Genomic DNA, 22,130 nt, shown 5'->3' on the forward strand with positions numbered 1-22,130 from the left:
TATGACCAATAAACAAATCAAGAAGAAATTCTCCACTGGCTAATTTAGCTTGAATTTACTAAGTACTACCCATGTGCAATCAGTTGCCAAGTTGAATGGCCCATGTCTCTCATAGGCATCATCCTCTTCTCTACATTCACAAAACCACCACTCTAGGCCAGGTCTTCACTGTCTATCTCCAGGACCTATTCATTTCCCTTCCTGCCTCCGTTTTCCAATTCATCCTCCATTCAGCTTCCACAGCGATATTCCTAAAACAGTTTTGGTTGGGTCACTGCCCAGCCCTAGTAACCTGCTATTACATCTAGCATAAAATAAACTCCTATTTCAAGTCCTTAACAACTCTTCCTTTTGTGGAAGAAACAAGGAAGGTAAGGACCATCAGGTCTACTTGGATAACACAAACCATAAATTATAGGGAGAATCCACTGATTGCCTCCGCTCAAAGCAAATTCCAACCATCATAGAGTACAAAATGGAGAAGTAGCAATGAGGTACATACCGACCAATTAAAAGGGGACATTGAAAGGAGGTGAATTAAAATGAGGAAACATGAATGGACAAAAAAAAGTAGAAAATGTAGTTTTTAGGCATGATTTGTAATATTTCAGAATATATTATCATATATCAACTAGAAGACACTGACAGTATCTGACACCTTGTCAGGTGGTGCAGCTTCAGAGTAAGAATGGACCCTTTTACACCATTAATGCATTACCAGTTTAAGGCCACAATAATCTTTTATTATTTCATAACTTAAGAGATAGTGAGTGTTTACATACACGTTGTATGTACAATTATGTTCCAACCAACCAAGCCACTTTTAATCAGAGGTACCTCATTTCCTCTCATAAAGCTTCTGCAAAGGCTGACCGACCCATGCCTGAAATCTTCTTCTGTGCTCCTCAGTGTCCCAGCACAGCCCTCCCTCACTCAAATCAAAATCAACTGCAAGTCATGTCATCATGGTCCTCTTCGAAAATGAAGGACGAACCCAAAAAGTGTGCCAGCTCTAGGATTGACTCCTACATGAAATGAGTCCATATTCTCTTCCTTTTATTTATTTAACTTACACTCGCTATTTACTTTTTGGGGACTTACTTCTTTCCTCAATAGAATGTAAGCTCATTGCAGGCAAGGTTTCTTTGGGTTTTTTTTTTGGGGGGGGGGGGGAGTGGGCACCCAACACAATGTCTAACACATAGTAGATGCTTGATACATGCTTGTTGGATAAATACCATCAAAATATTCATAGCAGCATTTTCTACAACAGGAAACAAGAACACAGAAACAAAGTGGGTGCCTATTAATTGAAAACTGGCTGAACAAATGGTGGGGGTAGACAATGATGCAATGTTACTTCACTAATAACAAGAATTTAGAGATTCAGGCAAAGACTGATGTTAAACGATGTCAAGTGAAGTAAGGAGGACTAAGAAAATAGCACATACAACAACAATGTAAAAGCAGGGACAGGGGTTGTGAGGAAGAAACTGAAAGCTACGTATTTTTCAGTAACTAAGGTTCGCCCCTGAGAAGCAATGAAGAAAGGATGGACCTTCCTCCTTCTTTTCTTGGAGATGTGGGAGACTACCGGTGGAGAAATATTGCATGAAAATGTCAGAAGTCACAATATAGGTTTATTTTGCATAACTTTTTCTCTGTTACAAAAGAGGTTTCACTGGGTGGAAATGAGTAACGTAAAAAAATCAAAGAATTTAAAAAATAATTGAAAATGAACATTTAAGACACAGCAGGACATTTTGCAGAATCCTATCATTTTCAGAAACAGAAAAACTCAATTGATAGATTGGGGTTACTAGCAGGCCAGTCAACACTGTTTTTATTTTATTTTTGTGCCTTGATAATGATATGGATAGATTTAAATCAAGATAAAAAGCTACACTTTACCAAAAAGTATTTTAAAAATGAAAAACTATACTTTATAGAAAGTTGTAGAAAAATAAATGTGGATTAAACCCCATACTTCTAAGAAAAAAAGGAAATAACATTTCCTAACTTAATTTGAAATAGACATTAAATCTTTATTCAGAACACTGTCAAGCAAGGTTTATCTCTAGCCTACCGAGTACTTTTAAAATAATCTCTCCTGGAAATGTAATATCCTCTATGATAAGATGACCAATAGTCTTTATATGACAGTAAGTTCTATCACACAAATCTTTGAGGGATTCTCAAAGTAGGGCAGTAGATTGTGCTGGACTCAAGTCAGGAAGACCTGAGTTGGAATTCTACCTCAGACACCTGTGAGCTGGATGACCCTGGCTAAGTCACTTAACTTGTGGGGATAAAAATGAGACAGCATATATAAAGTGCTTTGCAAACCTTAAAGAACTACATAAACGCTAGCCATTATTAACTAATGATAGACTTGTAGAATTTGGATTCTGAAAAACTAAGGAAGTTTTTCCTTCCCAATTCAATTCTACTGAATTCTAACAACCTCCTACACGACCCTGGTCATATCATTTGCATTACCTTATATATAAAATAGGGAGGCCTCAATCTACCTTATAGAGTATTATGAGGAAAATAATTAGATGATATGTTAAAGTCTTTGAACAGGTTTTTGTTGTTAAAATACTATCAAATGCAAATTAATAATATTAATTAAGGGAGGCATATTACTGAATTCAATAAGTATTGTACTACATGTAAATAGATTGAGGCTAAAATAGAATTAAGGGACTGGGGTAGAGAAAAAGGATTTAGTAAAGCACCTCCCCTCTTCAAGGAAAGAGAGTGGTTTAATCAAGATTATACTCATTCAATTAGCAAAGTCAGAATTCAAAGGCAAGTCGTCTGCTTTCAAATCCAGGAATCTTTCAACTATTTTAGGCAGGAAATAGTAGAAATTCCATGAATAACATGATGAAAGCACGATCATTTTCCAGTCTGGCTATTCTTCTCACCCTGGCCTTGCTTTCTTCTTTCCGGAGGTGATGGTGTCAGGTGCAGGGTCTAGTCTTCTAGAGAATGGAAACCAATGACTAGGTTTAAGGAACAGAAAGTTTCTGGGATTAAAATGCTAAATACTTCACTACTCCAGCTAAGACTAATTTACATCACTAATTTACTAAATTACTAATTTAGGGTTAGTCTCATCTTGTTGATAGTTACTGCAATGTAACACCTTCTAGAAATGAAACATGTCTAAAATCTTCCTTTTAAAAAAATTCTTTATCACAAAAACAACAAAAGCGTAACAAAACTAATATGGAGTCTGACCAAAAAAAATTCTGCATTCTTAAAGAAAACGCAGAAGTTGGTTTGAATTGAAAACTAGGACTCCTGCTTTGGGGCAAATAAAGAAGTTGTGAATAATTAAGTGTATCCTTAAGAACCATCTAAAAATCACACATTCCTGAGAAGTGTCTATCCTTTTAATCCTCCTAAAACCAACTTGCTTTTCTATTTGAATTTTAACATATTGTTTATTATGTTTGGGGAAATTTTCTGGTTATCCATTAATTTCTATACAAGATAGAAATGAATTCCCTTGCTTTTTCCCATTTCAAAATAGTTTTCAAATGTCATCTTCCTTCTACAAAACAGCTATGCTAAAATCTCTGGAAAACACATTTACAAACAAACCCAAAAAATTATATCTAAAACTGTCCCTAGGACAGGAGGGTCATGGAACCTTAGAGCTAGAAGGAACTCTAGAAATCATTTAGGGCCACAGAGGTTTTGTTGCAAAAGTCCTGCACTCACAGTCAGAAGATGTGGATGTGAATCCCAATTCTACCATTTACCTCTCAGACTCGTGGGAAAGTGTGGCAGCTAGCACTCTAGCATTCCCCAGCATGGCCTGCTAGCAGGTTCTTTGATCTGCTTTTAAAAGAAAGCAACTTTAAAGGAGTCAACAATCTTCTTTAATTATATTCACTAGTTCAGGGGAAAAGTCAGCCCCCTGAATGTCAGAGAAAATACAAGCAGAAAAAATACACAGAAAATACAAGCAAAGAAATTAGCATAAAGACCAACAGAGAGGGTTCTTAACTGCCTGAATCAAAGCGATATTGCTAAAAATTTTACATGCAGCACTGAATCAAGAGAGCCTTTACATCTGAGCAGGGGAGGCGGGGGATCCTCAACATATGGCTACTCAGAGTCATGACCAGAGAATCACAAGATCCTTCTCATAAGCAAACCCCCAAAGCAAAATACTGAGTATATATACACTTCTCAGAGCCAGAAAGCATCACCCTTGTGACTCAGGGCCTTAGAAATTAGCAAAAGGGCATGAAAGCCTTCCTACAAGCAAGCCTCCCCTAAGCAAGCTTCCTTTAATGGGCTCCCTGAGGCCAATTAATGGAGGGAAGGGGGAGAAGATCTTAGATCCCATTAACATTACAGAAAGTCACTCTTCCCCTTCACCATGTTTCAATTTCCTCATCTATAAAAGGAGGAGAATGGAGTATGTGGACCTTCCAGTTCTGAATTCTACAAAACACTTCATCTGAACTTTTTAAACTTTATTTTTCACTCTATATTTTTCCATGAGGACATCCAGGTCCGGAGACAGAGTTACTTACACAGGCAGCTTGAGCAACACATGGTACTAAAACTGTAAGAACATGCAAATAACTACGTCACTGAATACTTAAGACTACTACAACCTTTACTAATCAACTTAACCACCCTTTGATCAATTCAAACTAATAAAAACAATCTAATTTGGTCACATATTTTGACCACATCCCAATGTGATTTAAAACCTCTCACTGGCTTCTCACATTATATATCAGCTTTGGTCTCAACTACTCCCGTTCTACTCCTCTATCATCCCTTTCTTTCCTGAGAAGGGTTGTTTAGGACTGGGAGGGGGCAGCTAAGTCATTCTACCTCTTTTTAAGCCTGAATTTCTCCAAAGGTAAAATATTGGTCATACTCTTATTGCTTAAGTCATAAGCCTGTAGTGAGGGTCACTGAGATGGAGGTAGAGGAGGAAGAAAAAAAGGAAATAATGAAGAGGAATATCCCAAGAGAATGAGGAAGGTGGAAAAGGTGAGGCTTCAAAGTAATGTTTCAACAACTAATGTACCTGTGGTTGAGCAGGAATGTTTTAAAGGGGCCAGTGAAGCTCAAGTCTTGTGAAAAAAAGAAATTGTTTTTGCAGAGATAAGATAATTAGAGATGGGTGATCATCTCAGTAGAAGGCAGAAATTTGCATGGAGATTCAAAATATACTCAGGAAATCTGAGTGGAAAGAACGTTGGGGAAAAAAAAACTAGTTTTAAAAAAATTAGTTCTAGATATCAAGAGAAATGAGCCTTTTGTGAGAGCAAAGAATTGTAGTGACTGGGAACGTGTAAAACGACTGTAGTACATGGATATGGGATCTCACTGTGCTCTATGAATGTGAATACAGAAGTATGGTTAGATCTGCATGAACTGATGCAAAATGAAGTAAGCTAAGAAAACAACACTATAATTACGATGGAAATGAAAAGAAAATCCTCAAAACAAGCAAAAGAAGATGCTGCAAAATGACAAAAAGAGATCTTTGTCTTTGAAAGAAGACAATCCAACCCCAACCCCTTTGCAAAGTGGGGAGGTCCTCTGGTAAGGCATATGGCACCAATTATCAGACTTTTTCAATGTTAATAATGATCAGTTTTGCTATTTCTCTTCTATTATCTTTTTTTCTTTAAAAACTTTTCTATGAGATAGCTCTCTGGGAGGGGAGAGGGAGGATATGGGAGAATTTGGGGTGTTATAAAGAAAGATATCAATAAAAAACTATTTTTAAAGTGATGGTAAATTTTTTTTTTTAAAAAAAAACAACCATGGCCCCAAGCACCCTAGGTTGCCTTGCTATGGCAAATGTTTAGAACATAGGCAAGAAACAAACAAAATGGGACGCCATGAGCATTAATGGAGGGGATTCTCTAATGAATGGAATCATGGATCAATGAGTAAGGGAAGAAGGTCTGTTCTTTCCTCAACTACCCCTCCAGGTACCATCTGATATATACTGCAATATAATTTGCTACTTCATTACCCAAGATGTTTCTGGTAATCTAAATTTTGCTTCAACCATAAAGAGCCCAAGGGTAAACTAGGGATAAATATAAATGAAGACTGAGGCAGAACGCCAAACCTCTGCTTATATTTTCCTAAGTAGAAGGTTAGAGTGATCGTGATTGTTCTCTTAACTCTTCACCTAAAATAAACTCCCCAAAGCAGCAGAGAAAGGGGCCATGTTACCCTGAGGGGCCATTACACTGCCCTAGACTCAAAAAGAGCTAATTATTGTAACAAGGTTTTTTAAACTTGTATGGAGAAAGAATATAAAAATGTCTTGTAGTTCAGTCCACTAACATACCTAAGACCTTGTTCCAGTTTGGTTCCACTCAAGACAGTCCCTTCATAGTTAAATATTGGATCAAGATGAAACATGCATAAATCAATCAACTGTTAACAAATAAATCAATCAACTATTAACAAAAAGAGATTTAATTAGTCATAGCAGGAGAAGGACATTGAACAATCAGCAGCAGTGAGGACACTTAGCAGCTTCTGGCCACTTTGTACACAGGAGACCAGAAAGTGATATCTGCAGCTTGAACCTCTACTTTCTCAGAGCCAACCAAGGCTCACGGATGTTTTCAACACCTTTTAAAGCAAAATTAGCTTAACTTGTACAAAGGGTGTTGTAGACTAGAGTGGTTCTAAAGCTACACCCTCAGTTCAGATTCAATGTTGGGACAAAATGAGGCATCATGAGTCACTGAACATTTAACAAAGGGGATTTACTTTGTCCTCAAACTCTGGAATCAGCCCCATGTATCTCCATCTGAAAATGTGGTTAGTGAGTCATCAGGCAGACTATGGTCTATTGCACCCACCAAGTCTGAAAGGGGGACAGTGCACATGGCTGGGACTTTTTATTGGCCATAGAAACTACTGTACCACCACAAGAGGGTTTCACCTACTGCTCCTGCTATGGATCACCAAAACAGATTTTAGTGATTCTATTCAATCACTGTCCTAAACCCAATCTCTACTCTGTAATCCTTCATTTATCTTGATGTGCATGACTGTGGAAATTTAACCTCTTAAATAGTTTTAAACTAATATGGAATACTAAAAGTACTTTTCTACACATTCATCTCAATGTTCCTGTTCATATTACAGCACTAGCCTTTAAAAAATAATCATATTAACAATCATATAAGTTCATTTTAAAGTTTAAAATAAAAATACTATATATACATACACACACACACACACACACACACACACACACACACATATATGTTGCTACAAGCTTCATTTTGCAGGGTTAAAAGAAAATATGAAGAAAATATAAAGGTCAAAATCTTATAAAAGTTAGTGCTGAAAACTGAAAATAAAAATATTTTTAAAAAGGAAAATCAGAAATTATCAAAACCTTAGAAAAATTAAAAATGGCAGGTTCGCAATTCAAGTCCAAATCCAGTAAAACTTAAACTTTGCTGCAACCGACTTAAAACTTAGAACAATTATCAGTTTGAAAATTGACAGTTTTCTTTGGCATTTCAACTGGAAAGACAAATATATCAGTACATTCTCAATATACACATATGTAATGAAAGGGATTCTGCAGAAAGATATAATCATTTCTTTCGAGCTACTGATTTTAATTTTAAAAAGTTGAAACCATGAGTGACTGTAAAAAATCCCGAAAATTGAAAAGAACAATTTCTAAATTTTTTGTTGTTGTTCAGTTGTTTCCAACTCTTTGTGACCCCTTTCGGGATTTTCTTGGCAGAGACATTAGAGTGGTTTGCCACTTCCTGTTCCAGCTCATTTAACAGGATGAGGGTTAAGTGACTTGCCCAGGGTCACACCGCTAGTAATTATCTAAAGCCACATTTGAACTCAGGTCTTCCTGACTCCAGGCCTACTGCTCTAACCACTGAGCAATCTAGCTGCTTATCTAAATTATTTGTGCAGTAGAAATAGCTGGTACTTAGGAGTATTCTAAATTGAAATTTAAACAATCATTAGTTTGTATAGATAGGCTGTAATAAAGCTAGTTGAATTTAAATATTCTGATTGGTATACTACATAGGTATACGGAGGATCTTAATTCTAATATATTTCCTAAACTTTTATATATTTTTTTTTACATCTTCATTTCCATTCATTTCCATTCACTTCCAGCCATGCTTTATCACAATTGTTAAAAAGAGAGATAAAGATGGCAGTTTGGCAAAGCTAACCAATATATGAACCACATCTTACAGTATATTCAATGCTCAACACTCAGTTCGTGAACTATCTCTTCTTCCTATATAAGCCTTAGAAGTATAATTACACCACAAAACTACATTTTATGGAGGGACACAAAGACCTTGAAGAACCCCAAGATGACAAATATGAACACTTGATAACTGAGTTCATAGAATGGATGAGAGAAAATAAACATGAAAATATGATTTCTTCTTTCCTTCTACACCTCCCCAACACTTTAAAAGGAAAAAAGAAAAAAACTCCCAGTCCTATCATAAATATTTTGTCAGTTTCAAAATGTTTCAAATATTTTATAGATTTTGTGCCTCTAGGTGATCAATTCCTACATAGAGAAAGATTTCTAACTTTGTGAAATTTGTGAAATTTCCACTGTGATTTCTCAGCCTTCTCTTATTTTTGGCTATATTCATGGCTGCCTTGAGACAGGACCACATGGGTTTGCCCAAGTCAACAAGAACAATGTTCTTCTTAAATCCCTCCCTCCTAGTGGAGGTAGAGGTACTGGGGGGGGGAGGGGACGGGGAGAGAGAAGGTTGGGGCCACAACACCATTCCAGAATCTAGCTTTCTAGCTAGAAAGAGTTTTTGAGTAGTCTCAGCCATGGGGAGGTCCTAAAGTTATTTTAATGAATTTTATGGTCTATGAATAAAGTTTCACAGCGATCCAATCCCAACCCTGAATCCCTGGCCTGGTCCAAGACATCTGGCATAATCAGGAGACCTGGAATGCAATGTCTTGGTGGTTAATTTTTGGACTGCAGTAGGGGAAGGCCAATGGAGGAAAAGGGAGTATCGGTGATTTATTCTAGTGGACAAATACAATCTGGTACCCCATGGCTATTGTGCTTTGGAGCAGATACAGCCTTCTTAAAAGCAAACTGTAATAAATGCTGTTCTTATGATCCCTATGAATGGAGATAGTATAAGTCTTATGATTTTTATTTTTGAAATAAGGAAAATGAAATTAAACACAGGAGGTAAAGTGAGAATAGGCAGTATAAAGGAGTAGAAAAAGTACTAACCATACTATGTTAAGCTTATTCTTAATGTGAGGACTTCAACAATCAACTGATTAAACTTACTGGCTGTAAACTCAAAGTTCTTGGATTGCCTTTTTTTTTTACACTAAATAAGATTTTTTAAAACTTTCAAATAAAGTTTTTTCCTACATTTGGGTAATTTCCACCTTCTACTTTACAAACAGGCTAGAATACTTGTAAATGTGCATTCTAAATTGTTAACTTGTGAGCTGAAGATCACAAAAGAAGGTAAAGGATTTCTAAAATTATGTGTACAGGTATTTTCTTCCCTCCTCTTACCACCTTTCCCCAACCAAGGCAAATATACATATAAACAACACACTGCTAGGCTTATAGCAGACAGTTTTGATTGATTGAAGTTAAAATACAAAACAGGAAAATATGATTCATTTTACACACAACCATCCAGAAACATACCCAGTAAAAAATATCATACACACACCTTCTATTCTGTTGGAGAAAATAAATATTTCCAGAAAGGAAACAAATCTGCTTGCAAAATTAGAAAATCAACCATGTTATATCCCTATTACCCAGGCCCAAAACCATGTGTAATCTTACAGTCTTGTTACCACAAAAATGCATGCAAAAAAATTGAAATTTAATTATATTGCAGAGGGCAATCCCAGAGCACTGCCTTATACTTGAATTTGCAGCTTTGCTTTTGAAAGGACAAATAATTTCCTGTAAACAAAGTTCCAAGAATTGAAAAGTTGCAACACCCACATTCCTGAGACCAGTTCCTTAATTTTATTATGGGGAAATACCATTTGCTCTAATTCAAATATTCAGTTCCCTGTAATGTTATCCTTTGATTTTATTATTTAATATTCAATAACAGCACAACTGTGCAATAAAATAATGATGATACAGCTATAAACTATCATTTCACAAGCTCTAAAAACATTTCATTAAATCATACATAATTCACAAATGTAGCCAATCACTTGGAGAAAGAAAGCGGTAAACTAGAGGCAACATCATTAACTTAACTGGGTTTTATTTTCAGGCATCTTTTGGTAAAGAAGACATTGTTCTAGCCAAGAAAAATCTTAAGTAAAATTAGCCCTCTTTCGGGGGATTTTGGGGTATTTGTTCTTTAAGTAAGAAAAAGAACATAGCTCCAGGAAGGCAACATGCATTTCTTTGGATCCGAGATCATTAAAAAAAATTAAGGTAAATTTTAAACTCTACTATGTTTTCCTATTTTGTAACACAAAATACAGTCATTGCTTTCTAGAGGATCTAAAGAGTCTGATGTTAGTCTTCTACATGCATAGCCCTGGAATTCACAACAGTAGACTGAGCTTGTCAGTTACAACTTTCTCTATTTAGACTGTCCTCTTAAGAAGGTCAGGTGTAAGAACTTGTAAGATCTCTCACAACATTTTCCCCCAGGTGCATTACTAAATAATACCACGGTATTTCTAACATAACAAAGGATTTCCTGAACTGTGGCTGTGGCGAAAGAAAAGGAGAAATTCCAGAAATTGTGGAGAAGGCAGACACTGACTGACCTGATTTCTTGACCAAGATTTTCATCTAACTAAAAAAGTATAACTGCTCTAATAAATTATGAGTCAGTATTTTGTTAGGGGAAGTAACTATGATGACTCACAACAATGGTTTCTATATAATAAAATGAAAGAGAAAAATAAAGCTCGAGTGGTAGCATTCTGTTCCTAAGAAAGATACTATCTTAGACAGTTCCTCTAATTGGAAAAACTGTACAGAGGCCAATACAATACAATTGAATAAACATTGGGAGGGCCTAAAAATACCTGTCTCAAACTTTCTTTTTCTTTTATTTGGGAACTTTTATCTAGGCTGAACCAACATTAGGTATTCCTACCAAGAAAGCAAGGGTCATTTTGGATGTAGGAAGTAAAGTGAAAACAGAAAGTAAAGAGATAAATACACCCAAGCCAGGAATAGAAGAAATAGAAAATCTAACTTGGCAGGAGGAATCTACAGTTAAAAGTTTCCTGGTAGCCAGTACAGATCTACAAATATAAGGGAAAGAACATTACTAAAATGAAACAAATGAATAAATTTTAATTATAAACAAGTTCTATGAGTTAGAAAAAAAGCAATATAAGAAACAAAATAATCTAACATCCTATTCTATCTGTGGAAGAGGTCATCTTTTGTTTATAAAAAGTTTTTAAAAAAAGTTTAATTCCAAATGACTACTTTGAAAAAGAGACTTTTAAGGTGCCAGATAGGAGATTAAACAGGTTAAGTTAAAATGGAAAATGAAAAACAGAAAATACCACAGGAAAGTACTTTTCAGGGAAGGAAAAAGCATGGGAAAAAAAGATAAATTACAATCATCAGAAAAAAAAGACAACCGAAAATTTATCAGCTTTAATATCTAATTGTAATTGTTCCATTAGTATAATTATTAACATCATAAATCACAGCCCAGAAAACTGAAGTAACCTCCCACCCAGTAAACAAATAGCAGGAAAAGGCAAAACTCTTGATCCTCAACCATTAACCCTAAAATCTTAACCTTAAGTGAAAATGAAACTAAGAGATTTGAATGATTCACAGGAATGATAAAACATTCGTTATTATTTTGACTGAATTTATAGATTGAAACGAAGGGGCACGCCCTCCTTAGAGGTCATATAGACCAGAAGTGTCATGCACAATAGGTGCATGTGACCAACATAAATGCAATGGAAGTAGATTAAACCATTAATAGGCAATATTTAACAAAATTAATAAAAAGACAATTAAACACAGATAATACTACATCTTACAACTAAGGCAACCTAGGGGTCCAAAAAGATCTTTCTGTAGGGATTTGTGGTCCCATTTCTATTTGAGTTTGACACCACTGATGTAGACCAGGGCTGTACAACCTTAGGTTTTTATCGAAACAATAGACAATATATTTTGATTTGCCATTTTAGGGAGAGCTCTGAGGTAGCTCGCCTTCATTTCCTAAGCATTTATGTAAATTTCTATTCTTGTAGGCAGGATGCACAAATCAATCCGCGGCCACATTTTGGACAGCCCTGATGTAGACCAAGCCCACCATTTTACCGATAAAGAAATGAGGTTCAGAGAAGTTAAAGGCTTCCAAAGTTACAAAAGAGTTAAGGGACCAAGGCAAGATTTGAATCAAGGTCTTTGGACTAAAAATCCAGCATCCTTTTCATGTACATTCTGTCTACAATAAAATAAGCTAACCATCCTTAGTAAAGTTAAAATGCTACCAGCTAACTGGATTTATTAGGAAAGATCATCTGAAACTTTTCAAGTTCTCCTCTAATTACTTCATTTTTAGATGGTTAAGTAATTAGATTTATATAGATCCGGAAGTGCAAGCTCATAGCTTTCAAAGGGTTTTACGTCTGATTGAAGATTCAGAGGTCATGACCCTAAACATTCATTATACAGATTAAGAAATTCAAATCTCACAGATTGAATTTATTCACTCCTTGGGTTCAAACACTGATCTACCCATCAATGTAAATGTCAGAACCGAGGCTGGGACTCCAAAGAGAAAAATGAAAGTCCTGGCCCACAAGCAACTTATACTCTACAATGGGTGGGGACTAAGTAGATACAAAATGCTTACAAGATAAATAAAACTAATGGGTATGGCGGACGGGGGGAGGGGAAGACAGTCAAGGAAGGATAGGCCTTGGGGTATCTCCAAGGGGTCTCTCCAGGTTGCTTCTGGAAATCCTTTTGTTAAACCCAAATTCTACTTCCTAAAACTACCATTCCCAAAGTCCCTTCAAATTGCTAATTCAACTCCCTCCCCACAAATTACTTTGTAATTGGAGTGTTTCATTTTTTAATATTGTATCCCCATCACCTTGCATGTGGAAGGAACTTAGATGTTGCTATTTGTACTTATTCTCTGTACTTATTTCTCCTTGAAAAAGTAAGGGCTTTCATTTTTATCTTTTTAGGCCTGGTAAGTAGCAAAATGCCTAGCACATTATGGCCACTTCTCAAATGCTTATTAAATTGAACTGAATTCAAGTTTTGTATTTATTCTTCCAAGCACTGAAGAGATTAATAAACCCAACAATTCTTGTTTTTATTGTTAAAGTAACTGAGAAATAAAGGATTATCTTCTTTTAATCACAGAAAACTATGAACTCCAAATCAAGCAAGTCCAAAGTATAGGATTTCCTTCTCCTCAATGAGGAAAACACCCTTCAATCCAAAGTAAACATAAAATTAAGATTTTTTTTTTTAAAACCACCTACACGCTAAATTCCAACTGCCAATGACTACAGAACAGGTGATCTTTAAAAAACAGGTAGGTAGTAGTCTCTGATGTCACCTTCATTACCTGTACTTAAAGGGTATTCCCACATACAAGGCTAATAAAAATTTACTCATAATTCACTAAAAGAAACCCAACAGTTGGGAAGAGACCAAAGTCTTAGTCCTACCTCAAGTTACAATTAACCAAGAGACTTCTCTGTAAAGTGAAAATAAATATAAATTGCAAATAGTGCTCATGTACATCTTCAATTTATGTCAAAAGAGGAAATGTAAGCATAGAGTCAAAATGTTATATAAATTACTATGCTGCAAAATCACTAGCTTGCTCATTGCTTCCCTAATCCTTTTACTTTCAACATTATTCTTCCCCATTATTCCTTTTAATTATCACAGATCAGTAGCTCTATCACCTTGAATTCCTTAAGATGAAACAGAAGAATGCATGGCTTATAAAACATTGGTCCTGCTTTTGGTGAGCAGAATGCTCTCCTCCATGTAGCAAGATCCTCAAGTTCTGGAGATTAATAACAGTATCTTAGGAACAATTCTCCTCTTTGTGATTTCAGTGATTTTAAAATTATCAGTAAACTACAGACTAACTCTGGGAAGTCATTACCAGAGGAAAACTGCCAACCTCTTGAAGAAATCACCTCCAGCTTAAAAGCAGTAAACCTGGGAAGTTAGGAAGGAACAGAACCTATCCTCACGCACAGAGTCCCCAGATGTAATTCTCCTAAATAAGAAAACTTGATTTAAGAAAACAGGCAAAAGCAGAGATGGCTACTACAAAAAGAAGCTGACTATGCAAAATTACCATCAAAAGACAAGCGTCTCTGGTTTTAAAAAAAAATGCATACATAAAATCATGACTTTTTAATACAGTTGAGTAAAAGGTATGTAGCCTTTCTCATAGATAGGGCTGGCTCTCCAATAGGGAAGGGGGAAGGGAGACAGAACAGAACAAAGCATTCACATTTCCAAGCAATATTCACCAACAACATTCCCTACAGAGCTGACTCAGTCCAAAGCATGCTTATCCCCCCCCGAAAAAACACAAATGTGTCATGTTAAGACTCTCTCATTCGACTTTCTCTAACTTGATTTAAAAACACACACAAAAAACTTCATTGATTTTCACCAGAAGAAAACATGACCATTATGTTATTTCCATAATAAAACACTAATTTTCCCAGTTTCAAAGATGAAACCAATTGCAATTATAATCAAGAAAGTACAAGTTTTAAAAATTGTTCTTATTTAATTGGACCACAGGACCATCTTGGAAGTCTCACACTTGCAGAAAGCAGGCCTACTTTCTAAGAGCAAGCACCGGAAAAGTTGACAAAAATTTCTGAAAGTTTAAAATAATGTATGTCATGCCTTACCTGACTCTGAATTTTCAAAGTCACATAGCTGGGTAACCAACCATTCAAGAGAATGGAAAATAAACCACATATGAAATATCTTTAAAAACACATAATGAAAAACCATTAAAAAAAAACCCATTCACATTTTCTTCATTTTATCTTCTCTCCTATATAAAGGAAAACACTCTGTACTTTTAGATTTGAGAGAAATGATGTAATTTAGCCTCCCTTGGCTCCCTGGAGACACAAAGTAATACAATGTGAGATGTGGTCTCTTCCCTCATACAACATAATCTAATTGTGGAGTTGGGTGGTAGATTACGGAAAATTTAATGTTAAAAGGCACAGTGAGCAGTATAACAAACCTGAAGATAATCCTTAGTACTCTTTTCTACCATTAAATGCACTCATCCTACAAATAACTTCTCCCATCTTTAATTCTGAAAAAGGTTCATTCTGTCACTCTGCCGAAATTCTTTCCATTTACAGGAGACACATATTTTAAGTATGACAATGCAGGTTAGCAGGTTTTGCATATGTTTCAATGTATATGATCCCAATCCAATCTTAATACTCATTTGCTCCCTTATACCAATGTCCAGTGGGCAAAAAGTCTACCAGGCCCCCCTACAATATACAGTATGACACAGGACATTCAACAGTGCTGTTGTGGTTCAGTCATTTTTCAGTCACGTCCAACTCTCTGTAACCCCATTTGGGGTTTTCTAGGCAGAGATACTGGAGTGCTTTGCCATTTCCTTCTCCAGCTCATTTTATAGATGAGAAAGCTGAGGCAAATAGGATTAAGTGACTTGCCCAGGGTTACATGGCTAGTAAGTATCTGAGGTCAAATTTGAACTCCATTCTTCCTGACTCCAGACCAGACACTATGCACTGGGCCACCTAGGTGCCCCCTTCCTCAGTGCTACAAGAATCCAATTTAATTTACCTTCAGGCTCTACCACCAGAAAATCAAGTCAAGTTTTCTCCTAGTTCATGGAATGGGGTGGGGAATCTGTGGGGGAACCACAAGTAGCCCTCTAGGTCCTCAAGTACAGCAATCCGAACCTCACAGAACAAATCTGCAGGTTTCCCACCCATGGGTCCTGTAAGATAGAAGGAATCTGACTCATAAATCCCCAGGGATCATAAGACTTAGAATTGAATATTAGATGACATCTAGTCCACCCCACTCCACCTCTTCACTTTACGGATAAGGAAAGAGAGTTTAAGTGACCTGCCATGGGTCACAGGAATAGGCAGTTGGGCGTGGCTGACTCCAAATCCTACAAACACGTCTCTAAACCATCTCACAACCAAGGATAAAGGAGGCCAACATAATCTAAATGGAAGATGAGTGAAAAGGAGTGGAAAATGTGGTGTGTGGTACACAGTAAAGTTGTTCTATGATTCCCCAAATCCTATGACTCTTAATTAGCCCAGAACTTGTAAATCTAATGCAACACTGCATTAGTTATAAGATTTGCTTGAAATTCAAAAATGATCTGAAATCATCCTGCACACTCCTTTCTCAGTGCATAAGTATGATAAAATGTTTCGCACTGGCACTAGCAGTGTTAGGTCTGTGTGCAAGGAGCATGAAATCTGTTCATCACAAGCAAGTCTACCCTTATCCCCTCTGGGGTTCCAGGACATAATGAGGAGCAATCTAGAACAGCTGGAGATACTCTGAAACTTCTCTGCAGACTCTAAATCACAGAGCTGAGGAATTCTAGCAGGAATGGAGGAGGAAAAATAGATTTCTTCTATAAGTACTCAGCCTTTCCTTCTCAGCCACTTTTGCCACTAGGCGAAAAAGTCAAAACCAGTGAGTGAAATTGGTGGATCAGCTCAAATCCAAGTTTCTAGTGCTTCTTATCCCTGAAGGGTAGCAGTGGACAGAATTTAGCCATGGAGCCAAGAAGATCTGAGTTCAACTCAGACCTCTGACAGGTACTGGCCACAAGATCCTGGCTAGGAACTCAGAAGTCTGAGTAATTCTCTAAGTCTGTATAAACTGCAGAGGTGTTAATCTGCATTGATGGAGATAACCTTTTGGGAATTACCTGTATATTACCACAATATTTTCTATCATCATATACTATGCTTTTTTTTTCCCCCAATCCATGACAGGCTTAGTCTACAGACCACACCAAAATAGGTAGGGCACTTAAAACTTCAGCTGGAGACCTGTTTCTCTTTTCACTTTTCAGAAATGGAGTCCTGGGATGAGAGCTTGCCCTGTTTTCTAATACATTCAAGGAGTTAAAAGCAAATGTCTACTTTGCTCATTTGAAGTATCTCTGGAAGTAGTAGCGGTCAGAAGAAAGTGAAAACACCACAGGGCAGTTTGAATTTCAACGTAATTAACTACTTTCTTGATATCAACCAGACAACAACAAACCCAGGTCCAGTGACAACAAATGTAGTTAATTATTCTCTCCCCTTCCCGATTCGAAGTCCATCTCCAGTCTTTCCCAACTCTGAAGTTTCACTCACAGCCATTTGATACAAAACTATACATTTTATTAGCAAAATCCTGAGTAACATCTGGCAAGTTTCCAAATACCTTATCAAACATGAACTCTATTTTACTTAACCCTAATTTAACTCACCTAAAAATCACAAATGGTGATACAAGAAGCAAGGGTACACAAAAAGACTGACCAACAGTTTAGAAACAGATAATCACATAAATAATTTTACTCCAAACAATTCCCACTCTCTTCCAAAACAAATTTCAATCTTCATTTTTCATGCAAATCAATACATTATTTCCTTCCTTACTAGATTACATGCACCCGGAGTAACAATAAAGAAAACTATTTTGAGACTGGGGGTAAAAAATAAAGACATTAACATGAAAAATGATGAGAAAAGCAATGGAAAAGCTACTTACTGCTTTTCTTTCCCTACCCTTTTAACAACAAACGTTCCAACCCCCAGGCCTTAGTTTAAAAAAAAGTTTCTCCCTGTGCTTTCCTTACCTTGACGGGGAAGCCATAATTAAGTTCATAAAGCAAAAAGTCTGCAGTCCATCAACCCTCTCATCTGGCTGACCCTCCAGCCAAAATCTCCTTCAGCATTTGTTGAGAGTGAGTCAGTGGATGTCTGCTTCCTATCTCCCTTATACACTGCACTCTCTTTACAAAAAAAAAAAAAAAAAAAGTCACTTTCCTACCTGTTCCCAGAGACTCCAGTTTCCTAAACTAAGCCTTTAGTTCAGTTTGGGATTACATGAATTCTGATAGACATCCGGGCACTCTGGGTTTCAGCAAGTTTGCCTCACTTTCCTAGGCTCAGGGAGTTCCTTTTTAAGCTCCGGAATTTAAAGCATTTAATATCAAGCGGGGCAAAAATGCTGGAAAGGAAAGAAATGCAGCTAAGGAAACTCACTGGCCAGCAACTCAAAGCAAAAAACCAAACTGAAAAAGGAGGAAGGGAAGAAATCATTCCCTGGGCAAAAGAAAATTGCTGGATTGCGTAGATTAAAAAAAAAAAAAACAAACCCCTTCCAAGAAGATTCTTGTGGTACAGTCCACCTCCTTAATTGGGCATGTTAGCCTATTAAGGCCAGAAAAAGAGGAGGATTGGATAGAAAAAAAAATACAAGCCAGGGTGGCCAGCCTATCAAGGAGGAGGTGCTGAAGCGCAGGGGCCGGAGAGCTGCCAGAGACCCGCCTGCAGAGTGATCGTTTGCCAGATGCCTAACAAAGTAGAAACTGGCATCCCTGGAACAGAGTGCCCTGCTGCTGCTCCCCAGCACTCCCGATGCACGTCGTAGGAACAACTGGGGAAAGAGAGAATGGAAATTACTCATGAAAGGAAATCTTTGGAGGACAATTATGACTTGCACAACGAGGAAATGTGGGAGTACTGCATTTCCTTTCCACTTTCGTTTTATTTGATTCGTTTGGCATTTATTTTGTGCTTTTTCAAAAGAAAAAGGTCCCGGAACCTCAAAGTATTTCTGAAACATCATGGGAGATAACACCAACACAAATATCCTTGTTTGTATTACAGTTAAGTGCCACTTTATATTTACTAATAAATGGACTGAGTTACTGTTGCTAAATGTTGCAATACCATACCGTGCTACTAACAGCTTGTGTTGTGTTATAGGACTTCCCTCCCACTCTCTCTTAAGGATACTACTCCCCCTCCAGGCTCTAGCTTCAAGGCTGGGTGACCTAGTGACTTGAAAGCGGGGGAAAAACTGGGTTCAAGTCAGCCTCTGGTATATACTAAGTGTAAACCTAAACAAATTATCTAACTTCTAAACTCCTCACATTTGCACTGATTGAAAGAGACTGCTCAGTGACAGTTTATGCCAATGAAAATACAGATATGGATGAAAAAAATATTGTTCAATAACCTGAAAGCACGAAGCCAAATTATGTGGAATTGTAAAATTATTCCATGCACCATTTGATATGAAACTGACTTGTTATTCTATAATTCATAAATGTAGGACCAAAGAATTTAGAGCTGGAAAGAATATATACATTCACTCTCTCAGGGTGATCACACGGATTCCCAAGAGTTTAATTATCATAACTAGGTAGATGACTCCTAACATTTACATAGTCAGCCCTCAGAGTATGAGTTCCAGTTTCCCCGACACCAACTGTCACCTAGACATCTGGATTTCCCAAAGACATATCCAAAATGTGCTAGTTTGGAGGACATTCTAATTCCCCCCCAAAAGTATCTCTTTTCTTAACTTCCTGATTTCTCTTCTGAACACTACCATCCTTTCAGTCATCCAGGTTCTGAACCTCAGTATCATCCCTGACTCAACCTTCAGTATAAAAATTATAATAACATCGAGCATTTATATAGTTTTAGGGCTTTCACAGCACTTTACATATTTTATTTCATTTAATCCTCACAATAACACTGGGAGATAGGTGCTATAATTATCCTCATTTTACAGGAGAGACTGAGAAGTTAAGTGACTTGTCCAAGGTCACACAGCTATATCCAGGCAAAATCCAATCTCAGGTCTTACTAACTTCAAACGCGGACCTCTGCGCACTGCACCATTTAGGTGCCCCTACCCAGTCAGTTTCTAAATGTCCTTTCTCTCTCCACAATATCCCTTAAATACATTTCCCTTCTCTCCACTTACTCAACATCAGGCCTTCATCATCTCTCCTCTGCACTATCACAATTGTCTCCTAATTGACCTTCCTGCCTCGAGTCTGCCCTGTCCAATTCATCCTCCACACAGCTGCCAAAACGATCTTCCAAAACCTCAGGATTGACGTGGCCGTGACACTCTCCTGTTCAATAAACTACTGTCTCCAGGACAAAAAGAGAAAATCCTGTTTCACATTTCGATCTTTCCATAGTCTGGCTCAAAGCTGATTTACAAAGTTCTTTCACATTTTTCAGCACATACGTTATTTTCCAGACAAAAATGGCCCTGCTTATTATGTTCCAGACAATTACCATATGGTAAGTGCAGGGCAAACATATTACCATAGTAAGTGATAGGAGAAAAAAAGACAAAAACAGTCCCTGCCCTCAAGGAGCTCAGACTCAACCGGGAGAGAAAACATGTAGATAATGACTTATGAGATAACTACAAAGCAGATGGAAGGCAATAGGAAACACAAAAGCTCTAGGAGCTAAGGGAGCCAGAAAAAACCTCTCTTAGAAGGTGAGAATCGAGCTGAGTCTTAAAAGGAATCAGGAAAACGATGAGACCTAGGTAAGAAGAAGGAGAATTCCAGGCTGCGGCTGGGGGGGGGGGGGGAGGTGGAGCAGCAGCCAGCCAGGGCAAAGGACAGAGATAAGAACTGGATGGTCCCAAGGGAGGAAGGACAGTTGAGGGCAGTATAGCAGTGGTAGAGAAGAGTGAGCATTAAATGACAAAGGGGGTTATATTTCAGCCTGAAGGTAAGAAAGAAGCCAGAGCCATAGGAATTTGACACAGATGGAAAATCACTTTGGCAGCTAAGTGAAAGCTGGATTGTAATGGGGGAAAGACTTGAGGCAGGGAAATGGGTCTCAAGGGTGGGGGTTATAGAAACAGAAAGAAGAGAATATATATATATATATGTATGTATGTATGTATACACTGACACACAAACATATACATATATACATATATATATATATATATATAAAAATATGAAATCTTGTGAAAGATAGAAGTATCAAGATTTGGCAATGTAATGGATATATAAGGGGAGGGGGAATAAGGGAGGATGAGGTGTTTGGGGACAAGTTCGGATGCTGCAAATCCAAATTGAGATGTCGCAAAGGCAGTTGGTGATGCAAAACTGGAAGACAGAGAGAGAGATTGTCTCCCTTTCCTGGAAGGCATTCTCTTCCTCACCTCCTGCTCTTGGCTACACTAAAGCTTCATCTCAAGTGACAAACCCTACAGTAAACACTTATAGCTGATCCCAGCTGTTTATACTTCCTCTTACACACACACACACACACACACACACACACACACACACACACACACAAGTTATTCAGATTTACTAAGTACATGTTGTTATAGGCTCTTGCTATTTCCCCACACTAAAACACAAGTTCCTTGAAGGCTGGGACTATTTTCATTTTTGTCTTTCTCGAGTAGTGCCTTGCCCATAGTAGACACTAAATGAACTGAATTAGAGATCATCTACTCCAATGCCCTCAATTAATAGAGTCCAGAATAAATGACTTATACAAGATTTTTTGTTTAGTCATTTCAGTTGTGTGTAACTCTTTGTGACCCCATTTGGGATTTTCTTGGCAAAGATACTGGAGTGGTTTGCCATTTTCCTCTCCTGCACATTTTTACAGATGAAGAAACTGAGGCAAACAGGCCTAAGTGACTTGCCCAGGGTCACACAACTAGAATCTGAAGCTGAATTTCAACTCAGGAAGATTAGTCTTTCTGACTCCAGGCTGAGCACCCTGTCTACTGCACCACCTAGCTAACAAGATTATGGGATGGGCAGATAGGTGGTGTAGTAGATAGAGCACCAACCCTGGAGTCAGAAGGACCTGAGTTCAAATCCAGCCTCAGACACTTACTAGCTGTATGATCCTTGGCAAATCACTTAACCCCGACTGCCTCAAAAAGCAAAAAACAAAAAAACAAAAAAACCCAAGATTATGGGACTAATAAAATGATAAGAGCTATGATCTGATTTGAGATTTTTACTCTAAATCTAGCATACTGTCAAAAACTGGCC

The 22,130-nt window shown here is 37.3% G+C and overlaps 1 protein-coding gene across 2 annotated transcripts in view; it reads right to left on the reverse strand.

Moving 5' to 3' along the window:
* The window catches only part of AFF1 (AF4/FMR2 family member 1), a 135,798-nt gene extending 117,413 nt beyond the window's left edge, over window positions 1-18,385 (reverse strand). For both annotated transcript variants that reach the window (XM_036762792.1, XM_036762791.1), the window contains exon 1: window positions 17,916-18,385. In XM_036762792.1, coding sequence (XP_036618687.1) covers window positions 17,916-17,944 — 29 coding nt within the window. In that variant the 5' untranslated portion in view covers window positions 17,945-18,385. The remainder of the gene's footprint in view (window positions 1-17,915) is intronic.
* Window positions 18,386-22,130: the final 3,745 nt, after the last annotated feature.

The sequence above is a fragment of the Trichosurus vulpecula genome, chromosome 6, assembly GCF_011100635.1.
Source record: "Trichosurus vulpecula isolate mTriVul1 chromosome 6, mTriVul1.pri, whole genome shotgun sequence".
NCBI lineage: Eukaryota > Metazoa > Chordata > Mammalia > Diprotodontia > Phalangeridae > Trichosurus > Trichosurus vulpecula.